The 22907-nt window shown below is 34.7% G+C and overlaps 1 protein-coding gene across 2 annotated transcripts in view; it reads left to right on the forward strand.

Annotated features, from left to right (window-relative positions):
• Nucleotides 1-22074, forward strand: part of LOC136032232 (protein jim lovell-like) — a 238474-nt gene extending 216400 nt beyond the window's left edge. For both annotated transcript variants that reach the window (XM_065712451.1, XM_065712450.1), the window contains exon 7: nt 19810-22074. In XM_065712451.1, coding sequence (XP_065568523.1) covers nt 19810-20393 — 584 coding nt within the window. In that variant the 3' untranslated portion in view covers nt 20394-22074. The remainder of the gene's footprint in view (nt 1-19809) is intronic.
• The last annotated feature ends 833 nt before the right edge of the window (nt 22075-22907 follow it).

Below are 22907 nucleotides of genomic sequence, written 5' to 3' on the forward strand. Positions count from 1 at the left end.
AAAATTAGAAAAAATGAGGTATTTTTTACTTGCGAAGGAGTGATTGAATCTTAATGAAATTTCATATTTAGAAGGACCTCGTAACTCAGATCTCTTATTTTAAATCTCGACCGTATCCAGCGTCATTGGGTGGGTGAGTTGGGGGAGGGGGACCGGAAATCTTGGAAAACACTGAAAGCGGAGAAATCAGGATGAAACTTGGTGGGAAGAATAAAAACGTGTCCAAGATATGTGATTGACATAACCGGACCGGGTCCGCTCTCTTTGGTGGAGGTGGGGGGGAGTAATTCGAAAAAAAAATAGAAAAATGAGGTATTTGTAACCTACGAACTGGTGTTCAGATCTTAATGAAATTTGATATCAAGAAGGATCTTGTGTTTTAGAACTCTCATTTTAAATCCCGACCAGATCCGGTGACACTGAAGGGAATTGGAAGGGGAAACGGGAATTCTTGGAAAACGTGAAAATCGAAGTATCTTACGAATGGGTGATCGGATCTTAATGAAACTTGATATATAGAAGAATCTTATGTCTCAGATGCTCCATTTTCAATTCGAATCGGATCCAGGGACATAGAGAGTTGGAAGGGGGGAAAATAAATCTTGGAAACCGGAAATCTTGGAAAACGCTTAGAGTTGAGAGATCGGGATGAAACTTGATGGGAAGAATAAGCACAAGTTATAGATACGAGATTGACATAATTGGTACGGATATATTCTCTTTGGGGGAGCTGGGGGGTTGTTAATTTGGAAAAATAGAAAAATTGAGGTATTTTTAACTTAAGAATGGGTGACCGGATCTTAATGAAATTTGATAGTTAGAAGGAACTTATGTCTCAGAGCTCTTTTTTCAAATCCCGACCAGATCTGTTGACATTGGGGGAGTTGTAGGGGGAAACCGGAAATCTTGGAAACGCTTAGAAATTTCGTAGATACGTAATTGACGTAACCAGACCGGGTCTGCTTTCTTTGGGGGAGTTAGGTGGTGGCGTTCAGTGCTTTGGCGAGTTTAGTGCTTCTGGACGTGCTATGACGATGAAAATTGGTAGGCGTGTCAGGGAGCTGCACAAATTGACTTGATAAAGTCGTTTTCCCAGATTTCGACCATCTGGGGGGCTAAAGGGAGAGGAAAAATTAGGTTTTTATAACATACAAGTGGGTGATTGGATCTTAATGAATTTTGATATTTAGAAGGACATCGTGACTCAGAGCTCTCATTTTAACTCCCGACCGGCATTAAGCCTCTGGCTTTCCTTTTAAAGCAATCTGTTGATTCTCAGAATTTTGCTAGAGCTCATACCATATGAGCTCTTGGCTCTTCTTGACCTCGTCAGTACCATTGAGCTCTTAGCTCTTGTTAAAGAAAAGGAATTACATGATCAAGGGATATGTAAAAGGAGGAATTACGCTCTTTTTACGCTATTGATGAAGGCTGTCTTTAGTTTCCTTTTAAGCTAAGGCTGGAGGATGCCAGCTATGGCAGCAAGGAGGGGACACCTGGCTATACGTCCAATGGTCAAAGGCCCGGATGAGTGGAGGGAGGTGACTAAAAGCTGACGTCTGTTTATATTTCCATTTATCTATAGTAGCTATCGTGACATTTTTTACTTTTTTTTAATTAGTAAGGAGTGGAAGAGTCCCTCCTGTTAATAAGTTCTATGGCTTCTATCCTTCTAGATTACTTTGAACGAGATTAAAAAAAATAACTATTTCAACTGTCGACGAATCCTGTTAGATTCGGCCAAAGCAGGGCTTTTAATTGATATAGCGGACCATATGCCAGTATGTGAGTCTTAATTGGCTTATCGTTGCTATAATTTTGTAGTCTTAGTTGCAGTTTGCTGAAGAGCCATAATTGACCCTAGGTCAGGTCAGCGCTACTTCCGAACGGGTTTGGATTAATCCCGATTTCCCATTTATTCACCATTACCAAGAATTGGGAAAGTCATGCCACGTTTACTCTATGTTTTTTTTTTCGGAACTTAAAATAATCAACCAATTAAAATGCAAGGAAACTGTTTTTCTAATACTGCAACAAATTTGGGTTTTCAATTGGCTGATAGACTTGGCATTTTTAACTTTAAAAATCAAAATAAAAATTCAATATTAGAGAAACAGCTAACATTTTGTGGCAAATAATTGATTTATTTATTTTCACCCAAAAAAGAAAAGAACAGTTACTACACAATGCTTGTTGTTACAGTAGTGATTATGAAAATCTTACATTATCAATTATAGTATTACAGTGTAATTACAATATTGAGTTTAAATTTTTGCTCCTAAACTATGCCTCTGATTGATGAATTAACAATGTATATAGCTATTGATGATAAAATAGAAAGAGGCAAATAATAGGAATTAATCCACATATTAGTTCTCAATTGGATCACTGTGATTTTTAGGATAGAGAAAAAAGAATAAAGCTCATTGAGAGCCTTTGGTGTCGCTCAGGGCGTCGACGGGTTATTGTGGACCTTTGAGTTGCACAGTCTTTTCGTACTGGGACAGATAGCAAACCTATAGCCCAACCTTGCGGCAGTGAGAATCAAACCCTGGGCCTTGTATTATGAAGCAGAGCATCAATCCACTATATCACCATAGATTGTCATTAGTAGGAATAAAAGGGGGAACTCATTGGTTAAAAACATTGTTAAAATAAACAGATATAGTCGGTCGGATCATTTCTTAATGACTTGCAGTTATTTAAAACTTACAATTCTTTTTACAAATCAAAAATTGCTTAGAAAGATCAATTTTACTGTGCTTAAAATCCTCATAACTTTTGGCTGGGATCAAATCAAATTTTGGGACAAAGCTAAACTAAGAATCGACATATGTATCAATTTTGCCACTTGAAGTTTTTAGATGTCGCCCGTCTCCACCTCTGTAAAGAAATCTCTGGGGGAGGTTAAAGATAATTTATAAACGTCTACCCGTGGAAGGGGGGGACTTCGGACAACTATTAGGTAGCGTTTTGGCCCCTCCTTTTGTACGTATATACGTTTTTTTTCGTGTCTGATAAATTCTGTCTAATGTTGTTTTTTTTAGGAACTATCAAGCTGTGATCTTTCCTTCTTTTTCATCTAAATTGCTTAGTTGAAATGGATTTCTTGACTGAATTGGCAGTCATGCCTAAAGTATTGTTCACCTGTCTCAAGGGCGATACGATCGAATCTGCTTTCTATCCTTGAAAAATTATTCTTAAAACTGCTAATCTTGCTAGGAGAAAATTAGTCCAGTCGTGCTGAAATCTTTTTTTTTTTTGAATTATCTTTTGGCTGTGATCCTGAACTTTATTAAAAAAAAAAAAGTTTTTTCATGTAACATTTTGAAAGCATTGTCAAAATCGTTTGCAGTAATCTGGTTGATTTACGCAATGGAAAGCTTCCCAAAATCGAATAGTATCACTTCTAGGCTTCTTCGTATTTGCTGAATAGACGTATTCGCTTCATCTTTATTGCCTTAGAATATATTTTATCAAACCTTGCTAAGTACATTGACGCTCAACTATTACGCTTGGAAATATAGGGAACCAATTTTGGTTCCAGAAACCAGGTTCTGCTAAAGTAGAACCAGCTCTGAAATGCTCTTGGAGTGGCTGAGTGGATATATATATATACATATATATATATATATATATATATATATATATATATATATATATATATATATATATATATATATATATATATATATATATATATACATGTATATATATATATATAATATATATATATATACATGTATATATATATATATAATATATATATATATATATATATATATATATATATATATATTATATATATTATATATTATATATATATATATATATATATATATATATATATATATATATATATATATATATATATATATATATATATATATATATATATATATATATATATATATATATATATATATATATGCATATATATGTGCATATATCTATGACACGTGTGTGTATATATATTTTGTGTGTATATATATATATCTTATATATATTTTTGTGTATGTATCCATCTTTGTCTTTTCTCTCTCTCTCTCTCTTCCTCCCTGCCCCTCCCCCTCCCGCCTCTATCTCCTCTTCTTCTTCTTCGTTGACACTGATTATAGCTTACAGATCTTCGATTTTGGAAACGAAACCTAAGATTTTTCATTTCTAGGTAGACAAATTTAGTATGTTTCATTTTATTGAAAGGCAAGTACTCACTTTCTTCTCTGTTACGGAAAAAAATTAGTTTTTTCCTATGTCATTGTAAATCACTTACGATTGGAAGAAACTCTACGAGATCGTTTTATCAACTAGCATGGATCTTTTTCTTTATTTGGTGATAAATTCACACAAAAGTGCTTTCATGTCTGCGTAAAAAAGCCGCACATCCACTACTTCAATTACTGAAATGAAGAGAAAGTTGAGGGTTCTCTGTCGAACAATTCCCTGACTTCTCTCAATTCTTAAAGATTTTCATGTCTTTGTTCTTTGATTGTTCTTGGAAATTCTATTTACATGCCGTTTGTGAGAAGGGAAATGAAAACCATCAGGGAAATGTGAGCCTTGTAAAGTTCCTTTGCATATGAATGATTACCGGTAGAAAACAGAACGTACAGGTACAGGTAATCAGAACGGAAATTAGAAAACAGAAAATTAAAAAACAGAACGCAGCGGCAACTTCGTTGATGTTTTCTCTTTTTGGGGCAGGGAATTAAATAAACTTATAGGGAATCAGAAGGTCTTTTTGATATGGCATCATTACAGTGATGTGCGATCCCTCGGTACTGCCCTGGGCCAACTTATCATTGTACGTGCCTATATATGCATAACATACTACAACCGTTATTGGCCTCTGATCTAGAACCTAAAGCAATTGCCCATATATTCTTAAGTTAATAAACCCTGCTTTCGGAGGGTGTGGATTCTGATGTGGAAAAAATAATTGTATAACCTCGAATGTACTGAATTCACATTCTTCAGTGGTTTTTCTTGACATGCAGTCTTTATGCAGTTTGTGGCAGGAGCCCCCCACCCCTCCTTGTCTCTCTTATTTCCCTCGCGTTTAGATGTATATGTTACTGCGAATGTCAAAGATCTGGTTAATGTCGATATTCACCGGTGAATGTCCGAAATTCCTTTTTCACTGCTTCGATTTAAATAGCTTTGCGAATCGGCTTTTTCAGTCTAGCGCAAGCTATGATGGTAAAAGTTAAAGTTCTGTTAGATTATGTTAGTTTAGGTTTGGTTAAATTTGGTTAGAAATATCAGAGAAGGGTTAAAAACCTAAGATAAACAAAGCTAATCTAATCTAACCTGTCATCATATAACCTTGCATTAAACTAAAAAAGTTTACTGGCAACGCTGACTAAATCCAAGGAGAAAAAAAATGTATTTCGGACATTCACCGGCGAATGTCGACATTCATTGTAATATATAAATGACTTTACAGAAATTTGTGATTCAAATGCAAGAATCATGTTTAACTTCAAATAAAGTTTTCGTTTCGTTCGACATATTATGTGCAGCATTTGAACTTTTCTAAACTTTGACCTCCTCTCTTCCTTCTCACGTTCAGTGGGGTCATACGGAAGTAAATCTATGTCGACTCGGAGCAAAAAACGTTCTTGTAAATCCAACTCCACAACAATAATTAAAGAAAAACGTTTCACACTAATTTGAACTTGATAGATAGTTTAATAGCCATCCTTCAATATTGGCCTTGCATATCCTTCAAGATAAGTTTAGATTTGCTACGATTTCTTTGGCAACATTTTGGTTGGGTGTGAACCTTCGTGATGACGGTTTCAGTGTCTGCCGAATAAGCGTATTTAAATCTTTTTTTTTTGCCGTATTATCGACAAAAATAACAGAAATATATCATATAGTAAAAAAAACTAGTGAAAATCTTTACACAAATCATATTTGTGTAAGGGTCGAAATCATATTTGTGTAATCATATTGTGAATTCATATTTGTGTAAGGGTCTGCCACAAATCATATTTGTGGCAGGGTCGACAGAGTCGACCCTGCCAATTATGCTTTCGTAAAGTAAACCAGGCATTGCAGTTATTAAACTGTTAATGACTTTGATATCATGGAAAGAGCTTTTATCGTTCTTAAATTGCAGGATTATAAAAAGTAAAGCTTGAGAAAAAAAATAACCTTTGTTTTTTTATGATGTTTTTGTTTCACAGAAAAAAATGTATAAAATTTTGACACGTGGTTTTTTTTCTTAGTTTTAAATAGGTTATATCTACAAAATGACCTGTCAGAAGCTGTTGAATACACTTGGATCAAATCTTTGCAAATACAATAGAAGTAGTTCGGTAGAATTACAACTCTAGCCAACGGAAAACTGATCTTGACGTGTCAACTTAATAGGCCTATGTAGCACAAAAGATGCGCAACGCAAAGTACCTTCAAAAAAGATAAGCAAAACAAAAGTCTTCAAACAAAAATGAGAAAAATAAAAAAAGAAGTAGCAAAAGGGAAGAAAAGGGATAAAACAGCAGAGGTGAATAAATGTAAAAATGAAAAATTATGAATAAACGATACACGGGGTAGACGCTGGTCTTTATTTAGTCAACGCTATTGCTGTGACTGATCTAAAACAAAAGTTTTATAGGTACTGATGAGAGTCTATTTGGAATTAATCAGTATTGTCATGTTAAAAGGGTATATATATTTGGTATACAATACTGAAAGGGCAAAGAGTATATAGCATACGATCATTTTGAGTCTCTGTTCTTATTAAATCCTATGACGATTTCCCCTATATTCTTAAGTTAATTAACCCTGCTTTCTGGGGAGGAAGAGTCTGATGGGGGAAAAATTGTTTATGCTCAAATATACTGATTTCACACAGTTTAGTGCACTCTCCTGACATTTTTGAAGCATTTATAGTTTTCTGCTGGATCCCCCCTCCCCGTGGCCCCTTTTAATTCCCTTGTCCTAAATGTAAACTCGCCTTTTAAGAAAATATTTGATTCAGGTATAAGGCTTCTGTTCAACTTAAAATACAGTTTTAATTAAATAGTCGAGGCTTAAGTAAATAGTAGAGCTAATAAGTAAGTAGTTATCTGGACTTTCGCGCGACAGCAAACCCGTATCGGATTTTTCCAATGCGAAAGTGTTATTTAATTTATTTATTTGCTTGTGAATGTGGATTAATAAATTTGTGAACTTAACTTATATACTGAGTTTGAACTTTTCAAAACCTCAACATCCCCTCGTCCTTCCTCCCTTCAGTGGGGTTGGCATTGTCTTGTTGAAAAAGTGTGCTGTTAACTAAGGTTATCAGTGCAGTATATAAAACACTTTCATCGAAAACCTTTTTCTCTTCACCATTAAGAGGATGTGTAGTTTTTATGTATATCAAATAGGGTAATACAAAAATGTTTAGTGACATCTTGCTCTAAATTGAGATATATAGTCTATCCCTTAATGTTCAGCTGATTCAATCGATTGCTACAATCTAGTTTTCCCCTTGTTGTTTCCTTTTTAAGATATTTAAAGATTTTTATTTCGTAATACATGTTATTTAAAAAAAGATTTTCTTCTACAAGCAACTGGTTGTTTATATATTCTGCAAAAAGAAGAAACGCTTCTTTTCAGTTTTTATGTCATGCTGAAAAATGTGTGTATAATAACATCATTATACCTTTTAAACTCAGCTGAAAAATATTTTTCAGTTTTAAATTTTTTACACCTGTTTAGGATGGAGATTATTTGTTTGAGTACAATAATGCTGCTCTAATCCTGACAACTGACTCCAAGGAAGTTACGTGTTTTCAGTTGCTTTCTTTGGTCTTAATCAAACATATTAAATTAGCAGACTCTAAACACTGGTAAATCTGCTTTAATGCCAATAATTCTGCTCTAATCCTGACAGCTGACTCCAATAAAATCATGTGTTATCTCTTACCTTTTTTTTGTCTTTTTTGAAGATCTCAAATTAGTAGATTCTAAACATTTGTAAGTCTGCTCTAATGCTAATAATTATGATACTCTAATACTGACAGCTGACTCCAATGAAGTCACGTGTTGTCTGTTACTTTCTTTGCTCTTAATCAAATCTATTAAATTAGTATACTTATTAATATTAATAAATCGTGCTTGCACCAGTATCTATAGCCTAATAAAATTCGGACCACGGTCCATACTAACTGAAATTTAAAACGTGTTTAAAAAAAACTGGCAAGTGAGAAAGGATGAAGGAATCCCTGTAGTAAAATCAAAGAATTATGCCAAGATAAGAAGGGAAAATGAATATGTCAGTCATTATTAAAATGGGAGGTAAAAATAGGGCAAAAAGTGTTTTTGTAGCTCGTAGCGGATATAACAGGACAAGGCTGAAGCTGAAATCTGTCGGTTCTTTCCTTCCTAAGTCCTTTATTCAGAAGAGTTGTCTGCTACCCGACACGTCGTGACGGGTCATGTTACAAGTAACAATATAAAATATTTAGTGTAAATAAAATTAACTCTTGTTGCAAGTGTATATTTCAGTCTAAACATTTCTTATATTCATGTTAGTAGCAAATAACGTTTGCCAAGTAAGCTTTATTGGGTTAACTTGGTAAATTTCTCTCTCGTGATTTCACATTTTCAATTCGCTAGCTTTCCGTAATGCAAAACACAATTACCCTATTTTCTAATATTTTTTGCATGTTATATCGTACTAAAGTATGAGTCCTTAGCGAAAAACTATTAATTAGTCTATTGTTAAAAGTTTCAGTGTAAAGTAAGTCAAGAGCAAATGTTCTATCTGCTCAATTATATTACCCTGGAAATACAAGAGAACCAGATAATGTAGCAATTATATTCTTATTAGACTTCACTGTAATTCCTATTCATCAAACACGTTAGTTAGAATGGTTCATTATTGGCCCTAAATAGAACAGGCACGTATGCTGGAACTTTACAAAAGAGAGCATTGAAATTTATTAAAACTAGTGAGGAAAAATCGTAGAAAGCATGAAACTTTAAAGTTTACTAGCCCAAAGGGGTCCTAGTAGGGCACTTGAAAAAGGAACCCGTTAGTCCCTACAATAGTTATTCGTGTGTTGGATCCTCTAATCAGCCAGTCCATTTTCCTTCATTTGTTATGACGTTTGTTTTGCTCCTCTCCATAGGTTCAATAGAACAATAAGAAAAAACGCTAAAGGAATATTTTGCAAAGGACGTGACCGGATAAACTGAAGTAAATACTAGGAAGAAGATTGAAAATATGAAGGGGAATTTCGAGTAAATCAAGCATCAGAGAAAGAGATAATAACTGGCAAATGGAGCAGAAAGTAGTCCGAGTAACCATCAAAATCTTGATTGTATATAAATAAGGTTTTTTTTGTAAGAGTACGAATGACATTAAAACATGAAACAAAGAGAAATTATTTTCCATCATTTTTTTAGTTACCTTTTTGGTAAATACTTTTACTTTTTCGTAACTACTTTTAAACTTCACTTTCACTTCTCACCAAGCTTTTGTTTGAGATTTTCCGATCTGTTTGTCGTTATTGCAAAATGTCCGAGGACCCTCCCCTGATATGGTTCAATAATGGTTAAGAACCCTCAAAGGGAACAACTAGAACACATTTAAATCCAACCAAATTCGGTTGAGATTATATAACCACTTCTTTTAGATGTCCTGGTGAAGACACCTCAGGGGTATCTCCTTTTTCGCTCCTCTAAAATTGCTGACTTTGCTTAAGACCTTACTTCTTAGACCTTTACTTTTCTTAGACCTTACTCTTAAGACCTTTGCTTAAGACCCGCAAGAGTGGTCCCTCTTGCGGGACCACTCTCTTTAAATCTTACCAATTTTTAAGATCCGACAGCACTTTTGCTATTGTTTCGATGACAATAATTTTGGGACACATTTTCCCCCTCGCAGAGGTGAAAACGGGTTTAAGCCCTTCAAATGCCTAACTGGGATACTTGTTTTTATTTCTCTCCAAGTCTGGTAGAGATCAAACAACTGCTTCTGCTGGATGACTTGATGACAGGAATTTGACATTCCCTTCCCCTAAAAAGGTTTGATCAGGTCCTTATTCCTGAAAAGCAAAACTAGCCTATTATTTCTTATCCCCCATTTACTTCTGTTTAGATTCGAACATCCTTTCTTGTAAATGTCCTGATGACAAGGATAAATGCTTTACACCTTTGGAATATGTGTATAAGCGGCAGAGCTTCTCTATCAGCAAATATGTTACACCCATCCGGAGCGTATTTCTTCTAAGTAAGGTTATAACTCCTATAATAATTTGGAGACCCTAATTAAGCCCTTTGGATATCATTTAAGCTTAACAACTATTACAATTCTAATTTAATAATAAATATTTCCTCAGGACAGGCAATCTCGGTCTTAAGTTTAAATTTTATAAAATATTTTTTTTTTTGTTTCAGTTCCGTCTTTTTTTTCCAAGGTTTCAGTTATTCAAAATCTCCTTACGATAAGTGTATCTTTATTTGTTGTGGCTGAATTGCTCAACCTGGAATTGTACTGGGAATTATACCCTTTCTACCCTCCTTTCTACCCCCCTCCCTGAAAAGCTCAGAATAGATTAAGGCCCAAAAGGTATAGTTGGAAAAGGTACTCTTATTTCACTCCAAGTTGGGTTGAGACATTCAGCATTATCTTCTTGGGAATATCCTACTGATAAGAATTTATAGGCCTGACCTTCGTCATATACAAGTCTACGTCAGACCTCCATCAAATATGTATGTACGTCAGACCTTTCCTTCAGGGAATCGCCTACACCATTTCGGAGCGTAGGGTTGAATTATTTCTTAAAAGTTGAAGAATGAATTCTATTGATAATCTGAATTTGCAGCTGACGAATTTTTTTTCTGATCGCTCGTTTAAAATTAGTCTTTGCAATTAAGAGATCCGACTTAGGTCTAGTGGATGTCATTGAAGCTTAACCACTGCTAAAAACTTCAATTTAGTAATGCTTATTTTCTCAGGACTTGCAATCGGTGTGCAATTCTTTTTTTTTAGGTGTCTTGTTTTAACCCCATTTTTATGTTTGAGCTCTATCTTTTTTCCAGTTTTTTTTTTTTTTTTTTTTTTTTTTTTTTTTTTTTTTTTTTTTTTTTTTTTTTTTTTTTTTTTTTTTTTTTTTTTATCCTCTTACAAATGCAAGTGTATATTTGTCTTTTTATATCCAACTCTTCTATCAAAATCTCTAGAATTATCAAAAAAATTATTTGTGCAACCCAACCTGGTGTGACGCTGTGGATTTCTACCCTCTTCATTTTACCTGCTTTAGTTTCCCCCCTGCGCTTGATTTTGGAAGCATTGGAAAATAGTAGTCGAAAATTCTCTTTTATTCCGATTTTGGTCACCCCTCTTATGGCTTGCGTGTGTAGAGATAACACGCCACATCACTGTAAAGGTACCAGTGTGTTTATCAGTCAAGTCTTTTCAGTTGACTTAAAAATGTGATGTAACTTTAAGCCCAGTGTCTCAGTATAGCGATAACTATAAGTTAGAACAAAAAGTCTTTGTAATTTTCACATATTCTTAACCTAGATCAAATCTTAATTAAAAACACAGCTAATGTTATAGTCGTTTCAAATAATTAGTAAAGCCATGTCATCATTATAGCTTTTTTTTTAGCGAAGACCTCTTTCCTTTTCTTAATTTTGCAGCGGCTCCAGTCTCCGTTGGTGCCTTTTAAACAGAGCAGGTTAGGTGCATTTAAAGTCACTTTTTTCATGAAAATTCAATTCAAGTGAATTAGTAGCTTTTTCATTCGGTCTGTCTCTGTCGACAGTGAACACATGCCTTGAAGCAAGTCTCTCAAAGTGCACCAGGCGTCTCAAACATACGATAATGATCGATACGATAATGATACATACGATACATATATACGATAATGATATATACGATAATGATACATACGATAATGATAATGATACGATAATGATACGACTCACCGACAGGTGGAAAGCATAGTGGTTGTTTAGAACTAGAAAATATGTCGTTTAGAAGCTCTGCTACGTGAATTGTACCTTAGTGTTACCTGCTTGTGCTTGCATCAGAACAATATCCCTTATCTCCAGTATCATACAGACGGTTGAATTCTCTGCCGTCCAATCGAGGTTAGGCAGTGAATATGTTCTGAGAACTTTTTTCCCGTCTTCTGTTATTATATTTAGTTGTTTTTTTGTCATTTCAACAGTGGTCAGCAGTTAGTAGGTCAATAGACGATATATTTGCAAGTAGGTCACTATAGTGAGATTGGTGGTCCACTTTGGGACACGTGGGTGAAAAGGTTTGCCATCCATGTTTTTGGGGGTGACTCCTAGGTCTCTTTGGAGGTATTAAGGGAGATTTCCTTCAAATAACTCTCCGAATCCAATGCCGATGGTGGTGCCAACAAAAATGTGACCCGGGTATCTTTTAAATGACAAGGCAAGTGTTCTGAGACCTGACTAGTGAAGACAGAAGCTTGTGGTCAAATAAGTTTTCAAGAAACCATATGCGTGTCTTTTCAAAAATGTTAGGTGATTCTATTGCAAATATATATTTTTATTTGGTCATTTGCTTTTTTGTGGTATTTTGTTTTTGAGGATTGTATGATATGATGTGCCTTTGTATTGTCATTATCACCCTTTGCTGAAGAACAGAGAAATTCTTTGGACAAAATGAGAGAAGTCATTTGAGCTTGGGAGCTCGAATGGGAGAGTGCTTAGGGTGAAAAATTACCGGAAAACAAAACTTTTATTTGAATTTTTTTCTGAGCAAATGAAGTAGCTAAAAGAAATCCAACCCATAAATCTTTTGAAAAAAATCTACCAACTGTCTTTCATATCATCAAAGACTTTAAATAAGATAGATACACTTAGTCTTAAGTAGATTAAAACCCTTGCTGAAATGTTATATTCTGGTTTTCAGCATGTTCTTAAAATCTGTAATAAATATCCGCCAAAAAACGAAGAAAGAAAATTGAAAAAGAAAACCTTCTTCGGAGACAATTAGATCTAACTTTAGGTCAGATGTCAGTATTTTGAGTCAATTATTCTCCTGCGAAGAAGGAATGCTTCAAGATTATGAATTAGTTCCCAGTATGCTCTATAATATGTATTGTTAAAATTCTCTTTTTTATTTCACATGATGGGTCACAGGTTATTTGTGGAATTTTGTATTTTTTGGAAGAAGAAAGATCACAAATGTGTTTATTTATTTATTTTTTCTCCAGAGGGGATATAATCGAACCCAGGGGTCCTAGAATATCAGGGAAGACTGTAGAAAATAAGTTAAAATTCTAGTTCTCTTTTTAAGTAACCAAAAAAATGCCACGAGAAAGTGGTGCTTTCAGCCATTTTATGGCACAAATCTGCGATTTTGCCCCAAGTAGGACCAAATTGCTATCGATTTAAAATTCTGAGATAAGCAATTGATTTAAAAGTATCATAAAAACTATATGCTGAGCTTCCTAGCTGTTGAGGGAGTAATACTGCATATTGATGTGTTCATTTCTGAAAAGTCATGTAGTCCATTTAAGGTAAATGGTTAATATGGAAATTTATCTTAGTGCTTAATTTAAGTTGTTTCAGTTCATTCCTCATGAAATTATGTTTGATGATGTATAATTACACATCATCTATTATGAGGGGGGGGGTTTATTGTGTTGGCGGGGAATCAGATGCTTAAACGAGCACATTTCAACACCCAAATTGTCTAGCTCTACATGAGTCCTCAGATAAATATAGAAAGGGGTATGGGGAGGAGTAACACTGAATTTCTCATATCCTTTCGGTTGGACTAAGCCTGAATAAGAGTGTCGCTGGGTGATACCCCCCGCCCTCTGATTTGGTTCATATTTCTTAAATAAAATTATACACACTGATGTGTAGGTATGCATCAGTTATTATGACGGAGGTGTGGTGCGTCATTGTGCAGGTGAGGGGGAGGGGCTGACACCTCAGAGTACATTTAATGCCCAAATATCCCAACTCTCGTTGATAATCTCACAAATAAATATAGAATTAGTTTTTGAGGCTGGAATTAATATCTAACCCCTCTTAATTCATGGAAATTTTTGGCATATGCCTTTATTATTGGTGCTAGTCGGGAGGGAGGGGCGTAGTTCCCCTCCCACTGTGACGGTATTTTTTCCGTGTAGCCTAAAATACAACAATCACATACCTAACGGCACGGATGGGGAAAAGCGGAGGTGATGCATCATAAGCCTCGCCAGAAATATCTTGGAGTTGGACAAGTGCTTCTAGGAGCTTTGTTTTCAGTAATTTGAAATACTAATATTTCTTTTTTTCCTTTTATATAGCCTACAGTGTATTTAATCATATATATATATATATATATATATATATATAATATGTATTTAACAATCAGATAACCATATTTTTAGAGGTTGTGATGGCTTCACCTGCGTAGTAGATCAACAGTCACGCAGAATTTTCATATGGATGACAATCCTGCGTGACTTTTGATCTACCACACGGCATTCATCCATATCACAAACCTTCTGTTCATGAGAAATTTTGACTAAAAATTAGATTTTTTCAAAATTTTATGTTGTATCGTGAGTTTGCATAGGTTTTTGAAAGGTCAAAATTCATTTAATAGAACTGGAACCGTTTTATTTCCTGCAAAAAGAAACTATGCAACTGTTGAGGGAAGACAGTTTCCATTAATTCTCTATTGGGCCTGTTCAATGCATAAAATTCAAGGGCGGACGGTTGATCAAGCGGTCGTCTATCTGGATAAGAAAGTTTTTGTAAAAGGTCAAGCTTATGTCGCACTGAGCAGACTGCAATCATTAAAAAGATTGTGAATCAGAGAACTGGATTATGACAAGCTTACAGGAAAGATATCTTACAATATGGAGAAAGAGTGCGGTGCCTGAGCCCTACTTGTTGAATAAAATCGTGAGACTGAAGAGTCTCTCATCGTTTCCAGAGTCAAATGAAGTCTTTGAAACATAGCAATTATTGAGTTAACTCGTGAAGGAACTTTTTACAGAAGGTCATGTATAATTCGTATTGAGCAGATAACGATCCATAAAAGGATTGCGAATCGGAGAATTCGCTCTCTTTATGGTGGCCTTTCATATTCATTTATAAAATTATGAGAGTTGATGTGCTAATACATTCTAATGAAATACTTTGAAATTGATGCGCTTGCTCATTAAGAAGTAGCATGTTTAATAGATTTCATTGTTGCCTGTTCGGTGTTTAAACTCATTTTTTTAGACTTTCAGTTTCGATTGAAAAGGGAACTCTACTGCTAGCTGTCTAATCCAAAGACTTCTTAAATATAAAAGAGCTTTACTACTCCCTCCTTCAACCATCGTTTTATTATGTTCAAGTTTAATTTTTGGAATAATTCGTTGTCATTGACCATTATTCTGAAAAAATATACCCCTCTATAAACATATTCCGAGTGGCAGTCTTAAATATTAAAAATTGATTGTAGGTTCATCATTTCCACGGTTTTAAAGGCAAAATTCTGTGAACAAATCTTCGTCCCAAAAACAAAAAGATATTGAATGTTGAATATAGATAGGAAAATGAGACATATTACCGTTTGTTTCTCAGTTAATAAAAGGCTTCTATTAGGGTTTTCTTAATCTACTGCAATCTGTTATAGCCTACCATAAAAACCGCTGCCATTGTAATTTGCTCCCAGCTCTCTAACGTCTCCCTAGGCTCTGATGTAGCCCTAGGGCACTGATAAAAACGGTCAATATCTGTGGTTTGTATCAAATTTTGCCGTAATCGGTCCATCATTAAATAATTTATAATATGTATTTTCAAAAAAATCAATTTCTTAAGTCGTCGTGGTCAAGCCTAATTTTGATGGCGTCTTCAAGCACCACACAAATTTGACTTTGGCTTTGTTTACTGATATTCTGTAAGTTTTCAACTTTTCATAGTTTCGATTTATACATTATTCAAAAGTAAAATATTTAAAATATTATTTTAAAAATGATCAATAGAATAAATCTTTTCAAAATAATAATTAACGAAAAATTTAATTTTTTGTAGCTGCCTCATCCTCCTACCGCCTATGCCTGGATATAGCCATGAGCAATTCACAAGGATTCGTCAATTTTCAAGTTTTTTATTACTTTTTACATATTTTTCTTATCATCAATTGTTTCATATACCATATTGTTAAAAATGAGAAAAATATCAGAAATTATTATATTGCCTAGAGACATATCCATCAATTAGGGGAGTGGAGGGGTACCTCCCCTAACTACTGTAGCGAAAACTGTTGTGATATTTTGATAAAATGTTAAATGGGTAACTAAGTTGTACCGCTCTTATTGTGTTGCGAGAGCGACACTTAGGTCTTGTCGTGTTTTTTTTTTTTTTTTTTTTTTTTTTTTTCTAGCACCCTGGTTTCAGCTTATTCCTAGAAAGTGGTAAGGGTCTAACATCTGCGGTTTTTAAGGACAGTGTGGACCTTAGACTGAATTCATGAATATGACTTCGCATTTTGGAAAGCTTCGTAGAACTCTTGCCTGGTGCCAAAAATCTTAAATTTCTACACATTTCTGTTCGTAATTTCAGCTGAGTTTATCATTCGTTTTCTGTACTTGGGATTGCGGTAGAGAAATGGCAGCAGATGTGCCTCTTAAACTTTAAAAGTTCTCTCATTGCTAAAGAAATAAGAGTTTATCATTTGCTCCCAAGTGATGACTTTAGAAACTTGGCCTACGGCAAAAAAGCCAACTTTTGAATTAAGTCAGATAGATTTTTTTTATGGCAGCTGATAGCTCTTGATCAGCTGATCAAAGTGTATATCATGCATTTTTCGGTAGAAAAATTCCTTCATGAAATATACGAGTTTTGAAAGTTTAAAGGGGTTGACAACTTCAGTAGTAAGGTACACACTGAAACCAAAAATAGGCCGATACCGATTGTGAGACATATAGGGGAGTTTTAAGCAACAGTTGGCTGTTAGCTCATAATCATCTTCAGCAATGAGGGATTCGCAACTTTTGCTAGTTGGTGCACCTATTATTTGTTTCCGGTGTATTTGATTGTAAGACGAATTTGGTTCCAGTGGTAAGACATGTAGATGACTTGTAAGTAATAATCGGCTGTTAGGCTACAATCATCTTCAGCGATGAGGGGTTTGCAACTTGTGCTAGTTGAAATGACGGGTTTGCAACTTTTGTGAATTGGTTTACCCAGTATTTATTTTAAGATCCTTAGAGATTAACAGCTTTAGAGAGATTAACAAAGGTTGCCGCAACATCTCACGTTGCCGATGCAACGTAGATCTAGTTTTTCATCAAATTAACATGTTATATCGCGATATTACCTTTCCGTGTTCTGAATTTTCTATTGATATCAATAAATCATCAAACCTGCTGTAAACTAAAAAGTGGCTATGTATTGTCTAATATAATCCTTTAGTCAGACGTATGTCAGCAGGTTTGTAAAAAAAAAAAAAAAAAAAAAAAAAAAAAAAAAAAAAAAAAAAAAAAAAAAAAAAACCTTGTGATGGCGTAGAGGATGGAACCGTGTCTTCTGAATAACAGTTTCCTGGTTCAATCAGTCATCTAACAAGGAAGTCTCTTATGATAAAGCGTATTGGATTTTTTTTTTTCATCGCGTCAGTTTTTTCGTGCCACTTTTTATATTTAATTTGTAACACAATTTTCTTTTCTAAATAAATGTAAAATAATTTTTTTATGCCATAGTTTTAACTTTTCGATTTTTGTTTCTCCAATATAGACTGGACATGTCAGGTACAGATCAAACAGTCTGGGGTAACAGACTGTAATTAAAAAGCATGCTGCCCTAATAGTATCTTTCTAAAGAAGAACTGTTTTGATAACAATAATCAAAGTGAAGGAATCTGGGAATGAGATTAGTAAGCATTATCATTCCCATGTCATTCTCATGGTTCCAAAATTATTTTTCGTCAAATTAAAAAATTTTCTATATTGTCACTGGCTGGATTTTTATTAACATTATATTGAAAAAAATTATTAATACTGCCCATTCAACTTCAACGGCCCTGGGGTTTGAGTAGTCTTTCTTGTAAGAAAGACAAACCCTTGCCCTTTAACGTACAGGGCAAGGGCTGAGAAAGGGACAGCTGCCCTCAATATGTGAAATAATTTCTGTTTGTTTAAAGTTTTTATTTATCCCTCACTTTCATTGAAACAACACATTCTTTTTATTTGATTTCTCACAATTTTTTTATATCATGCCAGGAAATCTCCTCCAACTACACGTGTAGTTGTACACATGTTCTTTTATATGACTTTGACCGTTTTTTTATTTTGTATCATGCCTGGAAATCCCTCTTCAACCACCCGTGTAAAAAATTTTCCTTGGGAATTTCTCCTGCGAACATTATTCCCCATGGAAAACTCTCCCGTAAAAAATCCCTCCCAACCTCTGTAGAAAATCCCCCCCAAAAAAATTCATATATATCCCAATGGAAAATGCTATATGTAAACAATGGGCAAATTGCGTAACTCACAGCCCTTTCTCCTGGGGCTGTGGAGGGTTTTGTTATCCCCAGAGGCACAGTTTTCGGACCTTTCACCTATTTCTAATCAAGTGTGTATCTAAAAATCTGTATTGAAAGTCTTTGGGGTAAAAGGGGCGTGGGAAGGGGCTAGTTGCTCTCCAATCGCTTCGGGTATGAAAACTTGATTTATGTTCGAATGAGCCCTATCCCTATATTTTAAGACCCTAGGATTGATACAATCACCACTGGGGGGGGGGATGTACAAACACAGATAAACACGCATCTCTGACCTTTCTTTTGACAAAAATTACAAAATTCCGCTTTTTTTTTTAGATAGGAGCTTGAAACCGCTATAACAGTTTCCTCTCGTACGTTGAATCTGATAGTATGGTTTTCATTAAGATCACTTGCCTTTTAGGGTTTTTTTATCCTCTCTTTTGAAAATTTTTTCTCGTTCGTAACTTTCGATGGGTAAACTTAAACTTAATTAACTTTGAACATTTGGAATCAACATAAAAAGCTGATTCTTTTGAAATGTTAATGATTATTATAATTGCGTTTTTTAAACTTTCGGTTATCTTTGGGCCGAATTTCTCCTTCCTTACAGTTCGTTATCACGAACATTTTGATTAACTGTTTCCATCCTGTGTTAACGCCATTCATCCAAAGTGAAAGATTAAAAATGTGGTAGGCTTTATGGGTATGGTGGCTTTTAAGACACCTAGCAAGTTCATTCAAAGTAAAATAAAAACAAAGGGGATTTCCCAAGAATTTCTATTGATATTGCCTATGCTTATGTGTAGGTGGCAAGTATTGGACCTGTCCCTCCTCTCCCCAAGCTATTAATTTTTTTGGATTTTTCTCTATTTCTAAAATTATCTGTATGATTTGACTGTTTGTGGTGCTTTTTTGTTGTAATGTTTCCTCCCCCTGGTAAACTCCTGCGCACATACATGATATTAGTGCTGAAATGACGTTTTAAGAGAAACGATGTTTATACACTAAACATTACAAAAAATGGTATTGAATAAAATGTAGGTTTGGTACTAAAAGACTTGAACCTCAGCTCTTTGCGCATCTCAATGGAGGTATAATTGGCCCTTTCAGATGTAAAATCGATTAAATGAATTCCTTCTGTGTTTCCATAAGCTATATAAAGATAATATATAAATACCAAGATTGGGGAGTAAAAGTGAGGAATTGCAAGAATCAGAACATATTTTTCAGTGCTGTATTTATGCGTGTGTAAGAATTAAGTTTGGGGGAAGGCAGAAACTAGAAAAAAAGGAAATTATCTCTCTCCCTTTTCTCTCTTCCTCTTTTCAATCTAACTCTATCCTTTACAGGTCGTCGTAAGGGTCAACACAGTGCCCCTAGAGGAGGTCCACCCAGAGCCTGGACAAACACCGATCTCACTGACGCTTTAAATCAGGTTTGGAACAGAAAGATGACAACATCTCAGGCATCTCGAGTCTATGGAATCCCTTACAACAGTCTTTTAATGTATGTTCGTGGTAAGTACGGCAAGTCCTTAAGACTGGATGCTCTAAGAAAAGAGACTTTAGAAGGTGAAGCAATGGCTGTGGCTGCTTCCACAAGAGGTAGCGGTAAGGGAGGGGTGAACAAGCAATTGGATTCAAGAGAATGTAAGATACCGAGAACTGATTTGAGTGCATTTCAGAATCTGACACATCTTCCGCCAGGATTTAACTACTTAAATTATTTACGAGAGTTCTCATTCCCATTGCACCTGCCAATAGTATCTCCAGTGATAATGGATGAGCATAAGGAGATACACAACACTAGTGATTATGATGGGAAAATTGACAGTGTTTTACTCAATTCAAATTTTATTGCCAAAACTGAGCCTAATCGATCTCCTATTGAGTCGCCATTAATTCGACAAGAAGAAGTTGATAGCCATTTTTAAATTTTGTATTGAAGAATATCAAACTAAGAAGCTTTATAATTCTAGTTACAATAGCTTTAATATGAAACTAAAGCGACGAGATGCCGAGTTCTAATATTCTCCCATGTCTTTTAAAATCGAAGCCTTCTTAAAATACCTACTAATAGATGCCAGACTTGATTAAAATAGACCATGTCACTCCTCCAATTAAAGGACGTATCCCACCTTCTTTTTTTCCAGGAAAGCAATTATAAAGATTTTAAGCTTTTTAAAAAATACTTTAAACTAGAAAATAAAAAAAAAACAAGCGGGTAACTGATGTAGCTTCATTTTAGTATACAACATGTACAATTGTATTCAATATACCCCTACTAATATACTTAGTTCATACAAATATGAAAATATACCCCTAACATACAATTATACCACTTTTAATTTAACCAGAGGGTAAAGACCCGCTAGAACTAATTGTTTTTGCTTTCCATCTTTCGAAAGTGGTGTGAGGTACGCCCCTTTGTTTTGGTACGGTGATATGGCTAGTGAACTCTTAGACCTCCAAGACCTTTGTGTCTCCAAATCCATTTGTTATTTTCCTTTATTTTCTTTTAAATTTGCACATTAAGAACTAAGAAAAAAGTTCTAGTTCCTCATTTTATTACCGATTATGTAGTTAATATATTATTTTTACACCATTCAGAGAACTAAGTGATCTTCTATGCTTGAATTGAATACATAAAAATGAGCTTGACTGGCAAACCAGTTTAGTTCTTGGCAATTTAGGGGGAGGAGCAGAGGTGGAACTTGTCCTGAGCGTAAAAATTTTAGGAGTGCAAACTTTCAAATAAACAATCTAAGTTATAATCATTCGCAATTTTTGAAATTTTATTTTTAATTAAAATAAGTTGAAGGTAGTAGTTAATAAATGAAAATAATTAATAAACTATTAGTTAAAGAACAAAATAAAAATAAGTTAAAAAATTAAAAGAAAATTAATGATAATGATTAAAATTATTTTGTAATTAACGAAAATTCTGTTTAAATTTTACCTGAAGATTTTGTGGAGACAGGGGGAGGGGCTACTAAATATTTCGCCCCGGGCACAAAAAAGACCAGAACCACCACTGCAATAGCTTTAATACTTATTAATTTCACTTATGTCTTCTCAGTAATAGTGTTCGTATTGCATAGTATTATTCTTGTTGTTTGAGTTCCTCGTCGAATTTCTCTTAATTATTGGTAATGTCTTGGTTGTGCTTTGTTGTATGGAATATTGACAGTACTTATGTTTAATGAACGAGCCAGATCTCTTTTATTTTTTTTTATGTATAGCAAGTATCTTAATATGGTGATATTTTAAGCATTTATTTAGATTCAGTTTTAAATCTATAGCATGTATAAAACGATTTTCTTGAGTGATTTAGATACTTAGATCGTTTTGAGTTGAAACAAATATTTTGAGTCGAAAAGTGCATCATTTTGGGAATATCGCCATTATCCATAAGAATCTTTGTTCTTTTACAACCTTTGTTCTTTGTTCATTGGCACTCATAAGGTATTTTTTTTCTTCATAAAAGCCGACTAAAGCTCTGCTTTATTTGTGTGTTTGACGGCAAATAAGAGCGTTTTTTTCGAATTATTATAAACGTAGATGACATTTGAAGGGATAGAAAGGGACCTTTGACCTTCAATGGTCTTAGGAAAATGGCCTACTGCTTTCTAAGACAGACTTCTCAAGATAATATGGCAGGTGCCTTTCTTTTCATAGAGTTTTGATGAAATGCTGCGCCAGTGTTTAAACATCTAAATCGCGCTTAAGGATATTTTTTTATGCAAAAATACAAAATATATTTTCGTGATTTTTTTTTCATAACATTGTACTTGTTTAACCTTATCCGAAATTCCAAGCATAAAAATTTCATTCGCTTTTCCATTATATTTAAACCTTTTCAAAGCGGGGCAACTATCCCCTTCTCACAAACATCAGTCAATTCTAACAGCCAAAGTTTTCGAGCTTAAGAAAATCAACCCTATGTGAAGTGAACAGCTTCAAAGAGCAGTATTGCCATCTTTTCTCGTTTTTCGAAGCAATTTAAAGATGAGGTGGTGCTACTGCTACAAACTAGTTGTAGCGTTGAACTGACTTAGGATGACATACTGGGGAGGTCTCCTCCTCCGCCCCGAATTTGCCTTTGGGTACGCTCACAAGGTATCCACAATTACTTCCAGCATTTTTTTTTTCAGTTCTTGCTCCTCCCTAATATGGGACGTCTAGCCTTCCTCTTGCAACTTTGCAGGCTACTTGGAGTAACTATCCGGCTTTATATACTTTTTTCATCCAGAGGACATGGCCAAGACAGTCTATAATATCCCCCCAGAGAATATTCTTAAATGATGTTGTAGTCTAAGTGGGCTAGTACCATGTCATTCACGTTACATTTGGCACCTGAAAACGTCTAGTGTATTCTCTTCGTTCTTTGGTATCCTTGCTTGTTTACTTGTTTGCTTGTTTACTCACCTGAACTCATCACTGTCGCG

The sequence above is a fragment of the Artemia franciscana genome, chromosome 10, assembly GCF_032884065.1.
Source record: "Artemia franciscana chromosome 10, ASM3288406v1, whole genome shotgun sequence".
Classification (NCBI taxonomy): Eukaryota; Metazoa; Arthropoda; class Branchiopoda; order Anostraca; family Artemiidae; genus Artemia; species Artemia franciscana.